This window comes from Macrosteles quadrilineatus, unplaced genomic scaffold (genome assembly GCF_028750875.1).
Source record: "Macrosteles quadrilineatus isolate MER2022 unplaced genomic scaffold, UCM_ALF_1.0 Scaffold_9__3_contigs__length_116548681, whole genome shotgun sequence".
NCBI classification, from domain to species: domain Eukaryota; kingdom Metazoa; phylum Arthropoda; class Insecta; order Hemiptera; family Cicadellidae; genus Macrosteles; species Macrosteles quadrilineatus.
In genome coordinates, this window is record NW_026542602.1 from 65,765,154 (window position 1) to 65,779,983 (window position 14,830).

General features: G+C 36.8%; 1 protein-coding gene and 1 long non-coding RNA gene across 5 annotated transcripts in view; both read left to right on the forward strand.

The window, feature by feature from the left end:
- The window catches only part of LOC129002081 (cyclin-dependent kinase inhibitor 1C-like), a 35,020-nt gene that overhangs the window by 11,602 nt on the left and 8,588 nt on the right, over positions 1-14,830 (forward strand). Inside the window, exon 2 of one of the 4 annotated variants that reach the window (XM_054429617.1) lies at positions 11,184-11,666. The exons of 2 other annotated variants lie outside the window; for them this stretch is intronic. In XM_054429617.1, coding sequence (XP_054285592.1) covers positions 11,184-11,453 — 270 coding nt within the window. In that variant the 3' untranslated portion in view covers positions 11,454-11,666. Of the gene's footprint in view, positions 1-4,884; positions 5,506-11,183; positions 11,667-14,830 lie in introns of those variants that run through there. One more of the 4 variants, XM_054429612.1, reaches the window with a different exon arrangement.
- Positions 1,074-2,519, forward strand: LOC129002082 (uncharacterized). The gene is made up of 2 exons (XR_008491533.1): positions 1,074-1,456; positions 2,214-2,519. It is a non-coding gene; the product is annotated as an uncharacterized LOC129002082 (long non-coding RNA).

Below are 14,830 nucleotides of genomic sequence, written 5' to 3' on the forward strand. Positions count from 1 at the left end.
AGACTCGTGTACTAATTGTTCATTTTAATATGATTCAAAACTTCTTTCCGAGGCAAAACGAATAATTCAATATCCTTTTACTTTTCACAGATTATATTTGTTTGAGATAGATATTACAGCTATCATGGCTATAACTACTAATTTACAATAAATTGAATTTGTTGATCTACAGTATTCAGTTAACTCAATCAGGTTACAAAACGCTAAAATTTGCCTAGACTTTTCAAAATACGTTTTTATAAACCGATTCGTCTCTTTTTGACAATCTATAATCTGAATCTAAGGGATCATTTTTATGTTTACTGTTAAATTCATATTCAAACCGTTATAAAGCAAGTTGGTCAGCCAGCACCACAGAATCTGTAAAATTTCAGGAAGGCTAGGGGTGAAGCCCCCTTTTTCCATCCTTCTGCAAGATCATAAGCTTTAAAATGATGTTTCAAGCGTAAAAATTGGTTGAGTACGACGCTGAGAACTGATGTTACAGTAACAGATAAACTCTTATTGTAATAAGTATATGGATTGATAGATGGATTTTATAGTACACTATCATAACCATTGCAATAAATAACTTATGAAATACAATTTTAAATCATAGCCCCTTTATATCCTTAAAGACGTGCATGCTCTTAAGGACATAAATTATTAAATTGGCCGAAGTGCAGGTAATAGTTGTTAAATTGGTCAGTAATCAGTTGATACTGTCTGTGAAATTTTAGATTTGAATAATAAATGGGTTACTTACTCACAAAAAATGTATAACACATATGCGATTACAAATACATGCACAAATAAAAATGAAGATATAACGAAAGAATAAGAAGAAACTAATTAGTAGTTTTAAAACTCATAACTTTGATAAAACAACGTCTCCTTTTAACCTATGGCTTATACATTTACAATATGAATATGTTGCAATAGAAACGCAGAAATCATAAGATATGCATGTATGATGTAAATATGCATTTAGTTAACTATGGTTAACGGTGTGGTCAGAACTGCTCATTCACGAAAGGCTTAAAATCCACGGATGAGTGTGGAACAAAACGTATTGGTAAATCCTCGGCATTTTCCTCATCCTGTTCTCTGTTATTCCAAACTCCGCCTTTTCACCGTCCTAATGTAACATTTTAATGTTACAGGGGACATGCCTCTCCGAGCCCGCCCCAGCTCCCAATGCCTTCCCTGAAGCTCTTGCCGAAGCGTTTGCCAAAGCCTTACCTCAGGGCGCTGTGACAGACCTGTTGAGCGGCCTGAGTGGTCTGCTACAGGCCCTGCTGGGGGGCCTACTAGGCGGCGCCATGATGGGCGGCGGTGGCGGTGGCGGTGGAGATGGCGGTGACGGCGGCGGCACTTGTGGTGGATGTGGTGGCTGCGGGTGCTTATGTTGCATCGAGACGTGCTACTCTCGCGATGGCAGGCTGACTGGTTTCACTTTGTAGTTGAATAAAAAATTGTAAATAAATTAAATTTGGTTATAAAATTGGCATCTGAAAGTTCCATCAGGAGAGACCTTTGTATACTCTATCATAATATGGTACACAACATAATTTCAATAGATACACCTTTTACTGAATTCATTTTTAAGCAAAATTTCATTTTTTACAATATTTGACACTAATAATGTCCTGCATCCCATTTATAAACTTTGTTTATAACATACTTTACGCGTGTTTACTTTTGGATTCCACCTCATCAAGTCAATTTGGTGTTTACTGTAGATTTTGAATGGTTTCGTCGAATTGTGTCTTTGGCTATTTTATTTTACAATTTTGAGTAAGTTAACAAAATTTACAACCCATTTAAACAGAGCATATAACATTTGCCCTTCTTGCCTAAAGATATATTCTTACCAAAACAACTATGATTGAAACAACATCAATCTATTATAGAGTATAAACTTCCCTGAAAAATTACATGTACGCGTTCATTAAATTCACCCTATATACAAAATAAAAGTTATATTTCTTATGGTTTGTTTCATTTCAATAATTAAAACTATCATAATCCACTAATTAAAAGATATACTATGTATACCAGCAAAACCTTGTCCTTCAAATATGTTTTCTTGCATAATAAATGCATTAGATCATTAACTTGTTCTAATGAAAATACCCATAATTTTACTACGGCTAAAGTAAATTAGCAGACACTTCGGCATTATCCTTCCACAATCCATATTCAATTTCCTAAAATATTATTTGGTATTGCAGGGGACATGCCTCTCCGAGCCCGCCCCAGCTCCCAAAGCCTTCCCTGAAGCTCTTGCCGAAGCATTTGCCAAAGCCTTACCTCAAGGCGCGGTGGGCGGTCTGTTGAGCGGCCTCAGTACGCTTCTGCAGAACCTCCTCGCCGCTCTGTTAGGAGGCGGACTTACCTACTATTACAACGATTATCATATCGACGAACCTCCATGCGATTGTGGAGACTGCGGATGTGATTGTTGTGCTAAGAATTGTCTCGGGGGCTATTTCGGAGGAGGCTATCCCTATACTATTTAAATAAATGCATTTCACCAACCAAGTACTTTTTATTTACACACCAAAAACAACACCATTTTCAGATTTACAGAAAATTGCAAGTGAATTATTTTGGTTTTAGACAACATTTAGCAAAAGCTTCAGTAGTATTATGCACACGAACAACATTCGCCTACATTGCACACTACTAACTTTCAATCCTACATTAATACAAGATAAAGGTCATTGAAATAAAGAATTTTTAAGAAATTATCATAGAGAAAAGCCTCATATTTCATTACAAATGTTTTGTATGATGGTGAGAATTTTTTACTTATATGTAACATGTCACAGCACTTTAACACACAAAAAATAACACGTTAAAAGATAAGAAGATTGGATTAATAGTAAGAAAGCTACGCATATTATTTCACCCCATTCTACAATCATCCTTCTCTGATATTGCGGATAAAATACGCACCTAGTGGCCCCCATCTTAATGATTGATAACCGGAAAATAATTTGTTGGTTATTGGCAAAACCCTTTTTTCGTCAAAAAGAAAGAAAAATGTTATGTTTTTTTAGTTAAATTTTCACTGTTTTGAGAGACTTATTACCTAAAGGGAAACATAACTACAAAAAATATACATAACATTCTAAAATAAATTTTATAATCCGCTTTGAGTTCTGGTGAGCTGTATCAGGCCCAAAAATTGAAAACTCATGAAAAGATTCGAATGCCCTGTTCACTCCAGTCCTTCCTAGCATATTTCCAACTAATTTCCAGGCCACGAACCTGCGCCCTAATTTACCTTCTCAAAAGTCCTAATGTAACATTTTAATGTTACAGGGGACATGCCTCTCCGAGCCCGCCCCAGCTCCCAAAGCCTTCCCTGAAGCTCTTGCCGAAGCGTTTGCCAAAGCCTTACCTCAGGGCGCTGTGACAGACCTGTTGAGCGGCCTGAGTGGCCTGCTGCAGGCCCTCCTCGCCGCTCTGCTGGGTGGAGGGGCTACCTATGCGTATAACGCTTACACAGGCTATGACTACGAATGTGATTGTGCGGGTTGTGGCTGTGACTGTTGCGCCAGAAACTGTTTACCGACTCTAGACCGATACTTTGGTGGTAACAGTGCATCCAGACCTTATGTTCTTTAAATAAATTCATTTTTACATTCAACAAATGAGTAGTTTCATTATTTCTACACGCCACACACCTAAATTTGCTTCATACAAACACATAAACAATAAAGTAGTTCTCACGGTTGAATAAAAAATGTGTATGCTATTTGGAACTTGGCTTGGATATTTTCTCATTAGCAGGGAAACGCCGAACAAGTAGTCTAAAATTATGAAAATGAAACATTTATTTGCTTTCTTTACTTAACGACGGATTTCAAATGCATCTTGGGTACAAAACCAATGACAACGGATCGCATAATGTATCTATGTCGGATCTAATATACAATTATTGGCCCAACCTTTGTTGTGTTTTTGGAATTTTTGTTGGACGATGGTTCAAATTTTAGAGATTCTGCGTTTTAAGATTTTTCAAGTTAGCGTGGATGAATAGTATTAAGAGATAAAAAATATGTTTCGTCTTCCCGGGCTCTCAGACACATATGTATCATATTCTTTAAGAACGTTTTGGCCATTTAACAGTAGTACAACAGTTCGTTTTTGGAGACAGTCTCGACTGTCTTTGCCAGTCCTTATATAAATCCCAGTAACTTACTAAAGTTGAGAGAGTTTGTAATACGCTTGATTATTAAATACAGATTCATTGCGTTTTATAATAATTATACTTTTCATCCCAAATATAGTAATAATAAATCAACTAGTGCCTTACAACATGTTTAGAGCTGGGTATTTAAAGAATAACTTCAAGTGTGATTGGATTATTTAATTAATTATTTTTTGTAATATATAAGCTGTACTGTCTTTCTCAAATGAACAGATTATGAAAACTGAAAAAATAAATGGTCGAATGATTTAAAAAGAAATAGGACTGCTACAGTTATTAAACGCTTTTTTATATGCTATTAACTATGTTACACATTTCCAACGTGTCTTTGTATTCTCCTCCCAAGACATTTCCAGTCCTCCTCAGATATTCCACACAACAAACAAACACTGTTTTAATTTAAAATACGCTTTCACTTATCAAACTCACCATAACTCAGAGGAACAATTAAATAAACATAGTTATCCGATATGTACGTAATTTACTGTCAGTGACTGTTTGAAAACACCACCACTCAACCAAACTTACAGATTTTTACACTACACAAATAGCTCGCATCGACGTTCATAAATCAGTCACACCACTACACCGTGAATAACACAGATTTGGCAAACGCTTGGCGATCCCCTATCCCAACCCTAGAGAGACTTACATCAGTCCTAACGTGACATTTGGTGTTGCAGGGTTCGAGCTACTCGGAGCCCGCCCCCAAAGCCCTCCCTGAAGCTCTCGCCAAAGCGTTTGCCAAAGCTTTCCCTCAAGACGGAGCCGTCGGTGATCTATTGAGTGGCCTCAGTACGCTTCTGCAGAACCTCCTCGCCGCTCTGCTGGGCGGTGGCATGGCCGCCATGATGGGCGGTGGTGGCGGTGATGGCGGCGATGGTGGTGATGGTGGTGGCGGCGGCGGTGACTGCTGCGGAGGTTGTGATGGTTGCGGCTGCGGATGTTGTATCCAAGCCTGTGTCCAGCCTCTCCAGCCTTTCTACACCGCTTATGTCGAGCCCATCATTGAGCCTATCATTTACGAGCCTTTAGTGAGCTACACAAACTACTTGGGAGGACACCACTACCCTTACGGAAAGAAATAAAAGAAGTAGTTTGCCATTACTCCTCACTTGGAATGTAACAAAGAATATTCCGGGCAATGGGGGTTAGTTTGAAAAACTGGTTGAACTAAAATCGCTTTTACGATCGATATAAATTTCGATATATTGTTATATAATTTTCGAACGAATATATTTTTATTTTTATTAAGTATAATGTTGTGTTTTTTACTTACAATAAATTGAGTTTGTTTTTAATAACATGTGTATACAGTTAATTGTATTCCTAGTGGAATTGAGGTTTTAACATTTGTTATTCTTCATCGTATAAGTTGTTATTCTTTAACCTAAAGGATAAAAAAATATTCTATTTTTACCATCAAAACCTAAAACAATTTGTAAAGAGAATAAAAAGATGTATACATTTAAAATATAGTTTTCAAGTATTTCTTAAACATACTTTCATGTGTAAAGTGTAAAAATACCCATGAAAAGTATTATAAATATGAAATATCATTCGAGTTGAAGAAAATTATTGGACGTAGATTAAACATCTAACATAAATATAAGAAATAAAATTATGTTGTTGAAAAAAATTATCTCACGTTGATAAAGGGTCCATTTTAAGGTAACATTAAAACAGAAAGTCCAATACATTACTACGGTGATTATATAATTTACTTTTTTTACAAAATGCCTGCTTATAAAAAGTATCTATATAAAGTTTTGACTTTTAAATACAGTAATTTGAGTTTTTGAGTAACAATAAAATAAATAAATAAATAATGTGCATTTTCTTGCATACAATCACACAACTCTCGTACTATGACACTTTTGACGGTATTAGTTTGCTAGTAGTTCACCTAAATGCTGAAATTAAATTTGAAAATGCTTTTGGATGACCTTTTGTTAAAAACTTTAAGTTGACTTCGTCGTACTTAAAAAAATCATAATTATGCCACATGTTTTTGTGTCTTTTAAGAGAACGATTGTGCGTGGAAACTTGGTAGATGTGTCTAAAGAAAGGTAAAAATACAAAGAACTGTACAAATTGGTCTGTAAATGAACTATCAAAAGATAAACAAGGTAAGTTCCTTGGGGCTCTGCCCCGGCTACCTTTAGATTTCCCTTCCCATGAAACTCTTCTGGAGAAAAAAAACTTTTATTTTGTGTTAAATAATTTGAGAGAACGACTGGGCATGTAGAAACTTGGTAGAGGCGTCTAAAGGAAGGTCTTGGTCTGTAGATGAGTCATCAAAAGTGAAATTAAGTGAATTCCCTTGCGGCTCTGCCACGGATGCCTTTTAATGTTTAAGCCCTTCCCAGATTTTTTTGGTTTACCTGTTGCCGATTAAACGACCGGAAATATCGTATTCAACTAATTCATCAACCACATTTTGTAAGGAGGTTCTCATCTAAGGTGTAAGATGGTGATCCTCTTCATAATATTTTACCCTCACTTTTTTACTGAATAAATTAAGTTAAATATTCAACATTTTAATAACTTCATTCTACAACTGTTTTAGATGAATTTGAGTAACCATCGATTTCGATGGGTTTCAGCTAGTATTAGATCAAATATAAACTATTCGAGTGAAAATGTAGGTATGACTACGAACTTCAAGATCATTCAAGATCAGCTGCAAAGCCAGCACACGGTTCACACCTACATGTTTTAAATCAATGATAGGTAAATCCTTAAATATTTTTATCTTCTTTATGTGCAATGTAGTAGGTTGAGTCACATCCGTATTAACAGTAAACGTAGTAAACCTTATTAGATCAAGATATAGCTTGTATTCATAGACATGAATAATAAATGTATAATGGAATATTTCCATGTTACTTACAGTAGGCTATTACACAAATTATACGGATGCTGGCCTATATGAAATAATTTATCAACAAGTAGGCTTTGTAATGTAGGAATAGGTGAACAACTATTTTTTATCAGAGCACAATCATTTTTTGCTGTGGCATTAGTATATTACCACACAAAGATTACAGGTAGTTGTAAAAGTTCATATTTATAAGTTCATAATTTTATAAAATTGACTGGGAGCACATGTGCATTTCCTTCTTTAATTTTTAATGTCCCTATATAATACGTGGGGCTTCATAATTAAACTTGAACCTTTTAATCCGCATTAGTTAGCATAGATTACGGTAGTCTATAGGTCCTATGCCTAGGGCGATACATTTTCATCTTTACTTGCATATGTTTGATTGTAAGGCTTCAAAAATGTAAGACTTTCCAACAAAGGCCACGACTTTCCAATTAAATAATTGTTGATAAATGTCATTAGGTCGTATACAGCCATTTTTATTCTTTCTGACTCTCTTCTCTTTATTTTACGGTAAAAGAGCTTATAATGCTTAAGAATTTTATCATAAATTTTTTAAATAGCGTCTTATGTTGACTATGAACTTGATTCATGTCACAATTTAGAACGTGTTCAGATGAATTCACGTCATCCTGTTATTTCAAAGTTCATATCATAGGCCTACCTATCTATGCAAAATCGTCATTACTCGGAGCTGCATGGTAATTATCTTAAACTAATCTGTCTACCTACTTTATGAAAATAGCATTAGGCTGACCAACACAGCTTTGGGCACAACAAAAATGTCCGTTCTTTTGTGCTTTTACAGTAAAATAAAGATTTTTTTAATGTTGTAGATCTTACTATTAAATATGGACACATTAAATAGTTAGGTATATGATTTTCTAAAGCTTAGATTGTTTTTAGACCTTGAAAACTTGTATTATGACACTTTGTGCAAGAAATTATTTTTGCAGCTAGAGAACGCATGATTACAAATAAAACATGAATTGTAATCAAATTCGGAAGGACTTAAGGGAAACGTTGTGTTATGCCTGAAATCTGTAATTAGAAGTATTATTAGGTAAGAAGTGTTTATTACTTAAGATGGAGTACTTAAAATTAATCCCTTCCTACAAAAAAACTCTTTAAAGTGGAATTCGATTGTTTATTATTTCATTAATCTATGTATGTTGCTGATGGGTATTATTTACTTACTCAACGACCACGCAGCCTTATATACTTGATGTATTCACACAATAATTAATTAGTATCAACGTGATTTAGTAGATCCGCCATACCTCTACACGTAAGTTGATGCCTACTTAAGTTGCGTACTAGATGCCTAATAGAGTTTTGCGGCTGTTTGATATTCCATAGCCCACACTCACAGATAATGGGGTCAAATGACGATCTTAAACACGCTGGTTCAATATAAAGTATTTTCTACCACAACTGGGATCAGAAACAGTGGCTTTTTATATTGAATTAATTCATTCAAACACAGCATAGCATTCATATAAATCCTCGGTAGGATGTGTCCGGTTGAATACAAAAGAATGAAAAGTTAGCCGAGGAGTACTTATGCCAGTTACGTAGCATTGTTCTTCGGTAAACTACTACAATCCCTAAAAATACTTCTTAATTACTATCGGTCTCGGTAACTTCATGAAAAACCATATACCTTTGGCAAATGCTAGGTAATCCCAAACCCAACACCCAGTCCGAACACCGTCCTAATGTAACATATTTGTGTTACAGGGGACATGCCTCTCCGAGCCCGCCCCAGCTCCCAAAGCCTTCCCTGAAGCTCTTGCCGAAGCGTTTGCCAAAGCCTTACCTCAGGGCGCTGTGACAGGCCTGTTGAGCGGCCTCAGTACGGTTCTGCAGAACCTCCTCGCCGCTCTGCTGGGCGGCGGCATCGCCAGCGCCATGATGGGCGGTGGTGGCGGCGATGGCGGCGATGGCGGCGGTGGACAAGATTGTAGTGCTTGTCAGCCGAGCTGCTGTGGTTGTTGTATGGAGATTTGCGTTCGACAGGCACCTACGATCACTCCACCTCTACCGATGGCGTTTTTGCTACAAAACGAAATTTTCATTTAAATACATCCATTAATTCGCTTCTTGTATATTATATGTAAATTTAGCTAATAAATCTTTAAAGTGGGAATTGTGTCTTTCATGATTTTTGCAATAATATCTGGTGAGCATAACTCTTTAATGATTCCTTGCTGTTTTCTATTCATATACTACAAGATTGATTGATTTTTATTTTCTTCAATGCGATTTTGAAAACAGTTTTACTCTTGGTTTTCTTTTAATTTTTATCCAAGGATCAAACAAAACGATTTGTGAAAACACCCTGTGATTTCACAACTGCATAGAAACTTTCCATGATACTTTGGCACTTAACATTCTATTTAAAACGTTTTTAAAACTTAATTAGGACAGGTAGTTTCTGATTATGTTTTTTTAAGTAAACCGTTATTAAATTGAATTTACTATAAAAACATAGTTCCAAGTGTGTTAGCGATATAGAGAAAGGAACCAGTTATAGACAGTTTTGTCAATTGGGAAACATCGATCAACCAATAGTTTTTAGTTTATGTTATGGGTGTCCTCATAATTAGTGGCTTAGTTGGAAGGATGTTTAAATTTGGATGTGATGCTCCCTGGTGTAGATTAACATCCGCACTAGTGAGTACTACGACTATCCACAGTACTATCCTGATAATTAGACCAATTCGTTAATGACAAGGAAAAATGTGGTTCGGATTCTACTATAAACTGTAGGTCCCTTAGTTGCCATTGGCTATGGGCTACCAAATTAACAGCTGTATCCAAGGAACATGTCGGCCTTAGTCACCCACAAGACTACAAGATCACGCCACTTATCCTACACTCATCCTTCACTCATGTTTGGGTTAAAATACGCACATAGTGGTGTCCCCATCTTAAATAATTGATATAATTGGATTGTATTTATAATTTGAAAGTCACAATATTATCCCAACTGAACAAGTTAAGAAAGCCGATGGATTAGTGTTTATGTTGTGGGGGCATTTCTATCTAGGTTGGATATAAAAAAGTCTCTATAACGTCTGAATGCTCATCATAATGGGTTACCTTTTACAGATATAGATAAACTAAATATAACGTGTTATTAAAACAATAGTAATTACACTTGTTACTTATTTAAAACTAATGGCAAGACTATAAAATCATCTACATTAAGTGACTGATAGTTCTATTGACATCCTAATGCGTTGTTTTTTTTTTTTTTTCAATAAATCAATCAATTTATTTATTGAACTATAATGAATACATGCATATTATACAATAGGTGCAAAAACCTACAAAACCTGTTGTGCAATAGTATAGTATTTTGAAACTAAAACCACCTGCTGCCTACCGTAAGTGATCAAGGACAAAATGCAAATCTAAGACTCCATCAGCATTCAAAGTTTCAAATTTATAAACAATAGTTAGGCCTTTGAAAAAGTGTATGTTATTGGTACCATGGGGATAAAACATATTCCCTTAGTAGATTTCTCTTCCTTATGGATCAGCTAAAGACTATTATTAATTGTTAGTTCTGTCTGGTGGACTGTAGAGGTCATGTTTTGTTTACAATTTGTTTCCTGTTATTTCAGTTATTTAATACTTCGTTTAGCCAAATAAAACTATATAATCATAAACAATACCTCACCCCCCTAGTTAAATAACCAAAAAGTAAAGCACAAATCAGGATATTAGCCCTACAATTAATGGAAACAAAATGTCGTTGGCACGATTGGTCACCTGACATGAACTAGACACGATAAAAGAGCTTCAACATTTACAACGGGATGAGAAGTCTACTTGTGATGGTTAGTCAATGTTGCCATTATTTTCTTCAGAAATAAGTGCCTTCGATTTTTTTAGATAAATGCTGGACTAATGTCACAATGAGGTCCCTGATTCACGTCAATTCTATATTCTTAGACGATCATGATCAGATGATATTGACACCGCTATCTATCATCTGTTAAGGCGATTAATTGAGGCAGAGGCAAGAGTAAATTGACCCTATCCCACCAACCTATACCGTCCTAATGTAACATTTTGGTGTTACAGGGGACATGCCTCTCCGCGCCCGCAGCCAGCCCCGATCCCTCTCCTGAAGCTCTTGCCGAAGCCTCACCCGCCCCCCAGACCCCTCTGTGTCTCGCAGGCTTGGGTTCCGGTCTGGCCATCCTCCTAGAGACAGTTCTTAACTTGGTCATCGGCATCGTGCTGGCTCTCCTGGGCCAAGGCCTGACTGCCGGCTGCAGCGACGGAGGTCCCCCAGGGCTGGGCAAGACTTGCGCTTGCGGTGGTAGAGACGGCTTCGGCCGTAGAGGCTAGTGAAATTGCAGTGATGAAAGAACATTGGTGACTTTTAAAGTTTAAGTGGCGCGTTAGAAAAAGGCATATACCATCTAATGTGCAAGACATTCTCAAATATATTTTTTGTAAAAAATGTAACAGTGTGATTTCAAAAAAAAATCCTCGGTTCAACAGTTTGTAAAATTGTATAATTTTATTGTAATTTCAATAAACCATATGCCATACACTTCATATTTATTGTTTATGTTTCCATCTAACACAAACCAAAGTGCCATTAGTTGTGTTGGTTAAGCTCATACCTTAGTTTTTATCAATCTACATAAATGACTACAATGTTGAATCTAATTTTTGTTTTCTGAATTCAATCGGTGACTTTTAAAAATAATGTAGTATTTTAATTTTAGTTTTAGACAAATTTTAGCAAAGAAGATTTTTTGAAATTTTTTAACGTAACACTTGTTTGTTCCTAAGATAAAAGTGCGACGAGTATGAAAGCTCAATCTTTTTTATCAACACATTTGTGTCTTAAATATGTTTTAAATTATTTGCCTTAATAAGTTATAAGTAGGCTAATGTAATAAATAACAACAAATCATGGCCTATGTTTTAACGTTTTAAAACATTAAACAAGTGCAGTTTCTATTAATTAACTGTCTGTTTTGGTAATCATTTAGCTAGCTATCTCAAGGACTCATCTACAGTTTATATCATATTTCTATGGTTCCGCACAAAAGAAAATGATTCTTTTTGAATTAAGAATATGCCAACATTTTTGACGTAACATGATTTTGAATTTAGGGTGGATAATACAATCTACCGAGTCTATTATAGAGCTTAAGCCCTCTTCAAGCCGTACCTCCAATCTGATATCAATATCAGTTTAAATTGTGTCCAGTGTTTTCAATCTAAATGACCTCGCAATTTAACGGGCACAAAATCTACAGTAAGCAAGGTCCCTAACTTGAGTAGAAACAAAAGAAAATTTATATATTGTTTAAGCAGTATTCTTCTTGCTATATGTAGGCCTAACCGACATGCTCATACAATCTGTACAATTCCGTACGGTCCACTTAACAGAGTGCAGCAGACTAAAAATGGGGACAGCTCTCATGTCAGAACGCAGAGGCAAAGATCAAACAGTGAATGATTTTAAAATACTAAACTCACAAACGAGACTCCCAGCAAACATGTGGTTTTGTATTTGCGACTGGCATGATCAGCTGTCCTAATGTCGGCTGTCTCTGTTACAGGAGACGGGCCGGACAAGAGCTTCCCCGTTGCCTAACGCGATGCCACAGGACGATGGCGATGGCGGCGCTGTCCCGGACTTGTTGACTGGTTTGTCGGCGCTGCTAATACAGCTGCTCATGAGTCTCCTGGGGGGAGGCATGGGCGGTGGCGGTGGCGGTGGGGACGGATGTCCAAACGGAGGCGGCGGCGGTGGTGGTGGTGGCATCCTCAACGACCTCTTGAACGGACTAAGCGCCCTTCTCCAAAACTTGTTGGGATCCCTCCTCGGAGGTGGCGGAGGCGATGGAGGCAGTGATGGTGCCCTCACTGATCTCTTGGGTGGTCTTGGAGATCTCTTGAACAACTTGCTGAGCGCTCTCCTAGGAGGTGGTATGGCCGCGTTTGCCGGTGACGATGGGGGCTGTGACAGCTCAGACGACTGTGTGTCTGGCTGTTGTTTGCCTACTTGCGATGACAACTGGTTCTACGGCCGAGGATAGACGAAATTTTAAAAAACATTGTATACTATATTTATATTTTTAAGTAAATCTTCTTTTACCAAACATTTGAATTAATTCCTCCTTTTCTTCAAACCTAAGATTAATTACATTTTATATGCGCTTAGTCCTAAACTGTTTGGGGAACAGTTGTGGGCTTTTGGTCACCAATGTTCCGGATTTTGATTCCACCAATCACTCTTTAAACTATGTGATAATTCCGCGATCCTCTGTAACTAAATTAACTTATAAAACAGCTACAGGCTAGAGTTTACTTAGTACTTAGTATTTAGTGGACAACGAATCTAAACCATAATCCATACCTTACGAACAAAAGCAGAAATGTCTAATAAATCTCGGAGATTCAATAATTAACGCCACAATTTCTCAAATCCAAAATAATTAATCGGTATCGCAATACACTCCAGTTCCCTAACGTAACTTTATGTTACAGGGAACTGGACTTACGGCACCTGCTCCCAATCCCAAACCGGAGCCCAAAGCCTTTCCTGTGGCTCTTGCTGAAGCGTTTGCCAAAGCCTACCCTCAAGGCGCGGTGGACGGTCTGTTGAGCGGCCTCAGTACGCTTCTGCAGAACCTCCTCGCCGCTCTGCTGGGCGGAGGCGGTGGCGGCTCGTCGGGCGATGATGGTGCGGGAGGTGGCGGCGGTGGTGACGGCGGGGATGATGGCTGCAGTTGCTGTGATCGCTACGCGAAAACCCTCGTAAAGGGCGTCACCTATGAGAGAGCCGATTGTCTTCCATGTCTCAGTGAAGAAAACGTCGTCAAACTGCGGATATTGTGATTTACTTTGTAAATTGGTTTCTTTTTTATAAAAAAAAACCTGCATTAAAGAGATAGATATACATAGATGTGTTAATTTGTGTGTCCCTACTAGGAGTCAAAAGCTAGCAGAATATATTTCAATATCGTTTATGTTGATATCCAAAACAATTCTTTTGTGTCGAATATAGCAGAATACGTCTAAATAATTCTAATATTTCATTAAGATGTTATACGTAAGTTTAAATATAAGTAATCCTTAATTCATTTCTAGACATCATATAAATTCGTCATGAAAATAAAATTCTGTCCAATTCTGTTTTATATCAATGTCTAAGACTAAATCAACTAGCTGAATCACTTTTTCGATCGTTACAAACAATTTGGATTCTTAGCGGAGCTATCTCAATGTATTTATTTGTAAGTATTTGTTATGAAATATCTAAAAGAATACCATTTTATAATATGATTCAATAATATGAATATGATTAGAAAATGATTTTACAAAAATCGAAATATTTACAAGAGTATGAAAATAAAATTTGTAATTATTACTCTCTCCCACTATACATAGTATACGAAGAAAGTATTGTTTTCGACACAATTTTCAAGTTAGAGTTTTGGGAGGAAATATCCGTTTTGGTTCCTCCTGAACCCAAACACGTAGTGTTGTCAAAGAGATGTCTCTGTTTGTGTGGATGTGTACAGAGCTAAAAACCATTACCATTACCATTATGTATGTGGTCTGATTTTGATGAAATTTGGAATGCGGGTGAATCCGTGGTATCTCAAGGCCGTTTTTTTATATTTTTGAAACTTGTTATGGTGGTTTCACATAAAACCCATAAAATAGCGGTGGGTGCGGATTTTCACCAGAACGGCTCG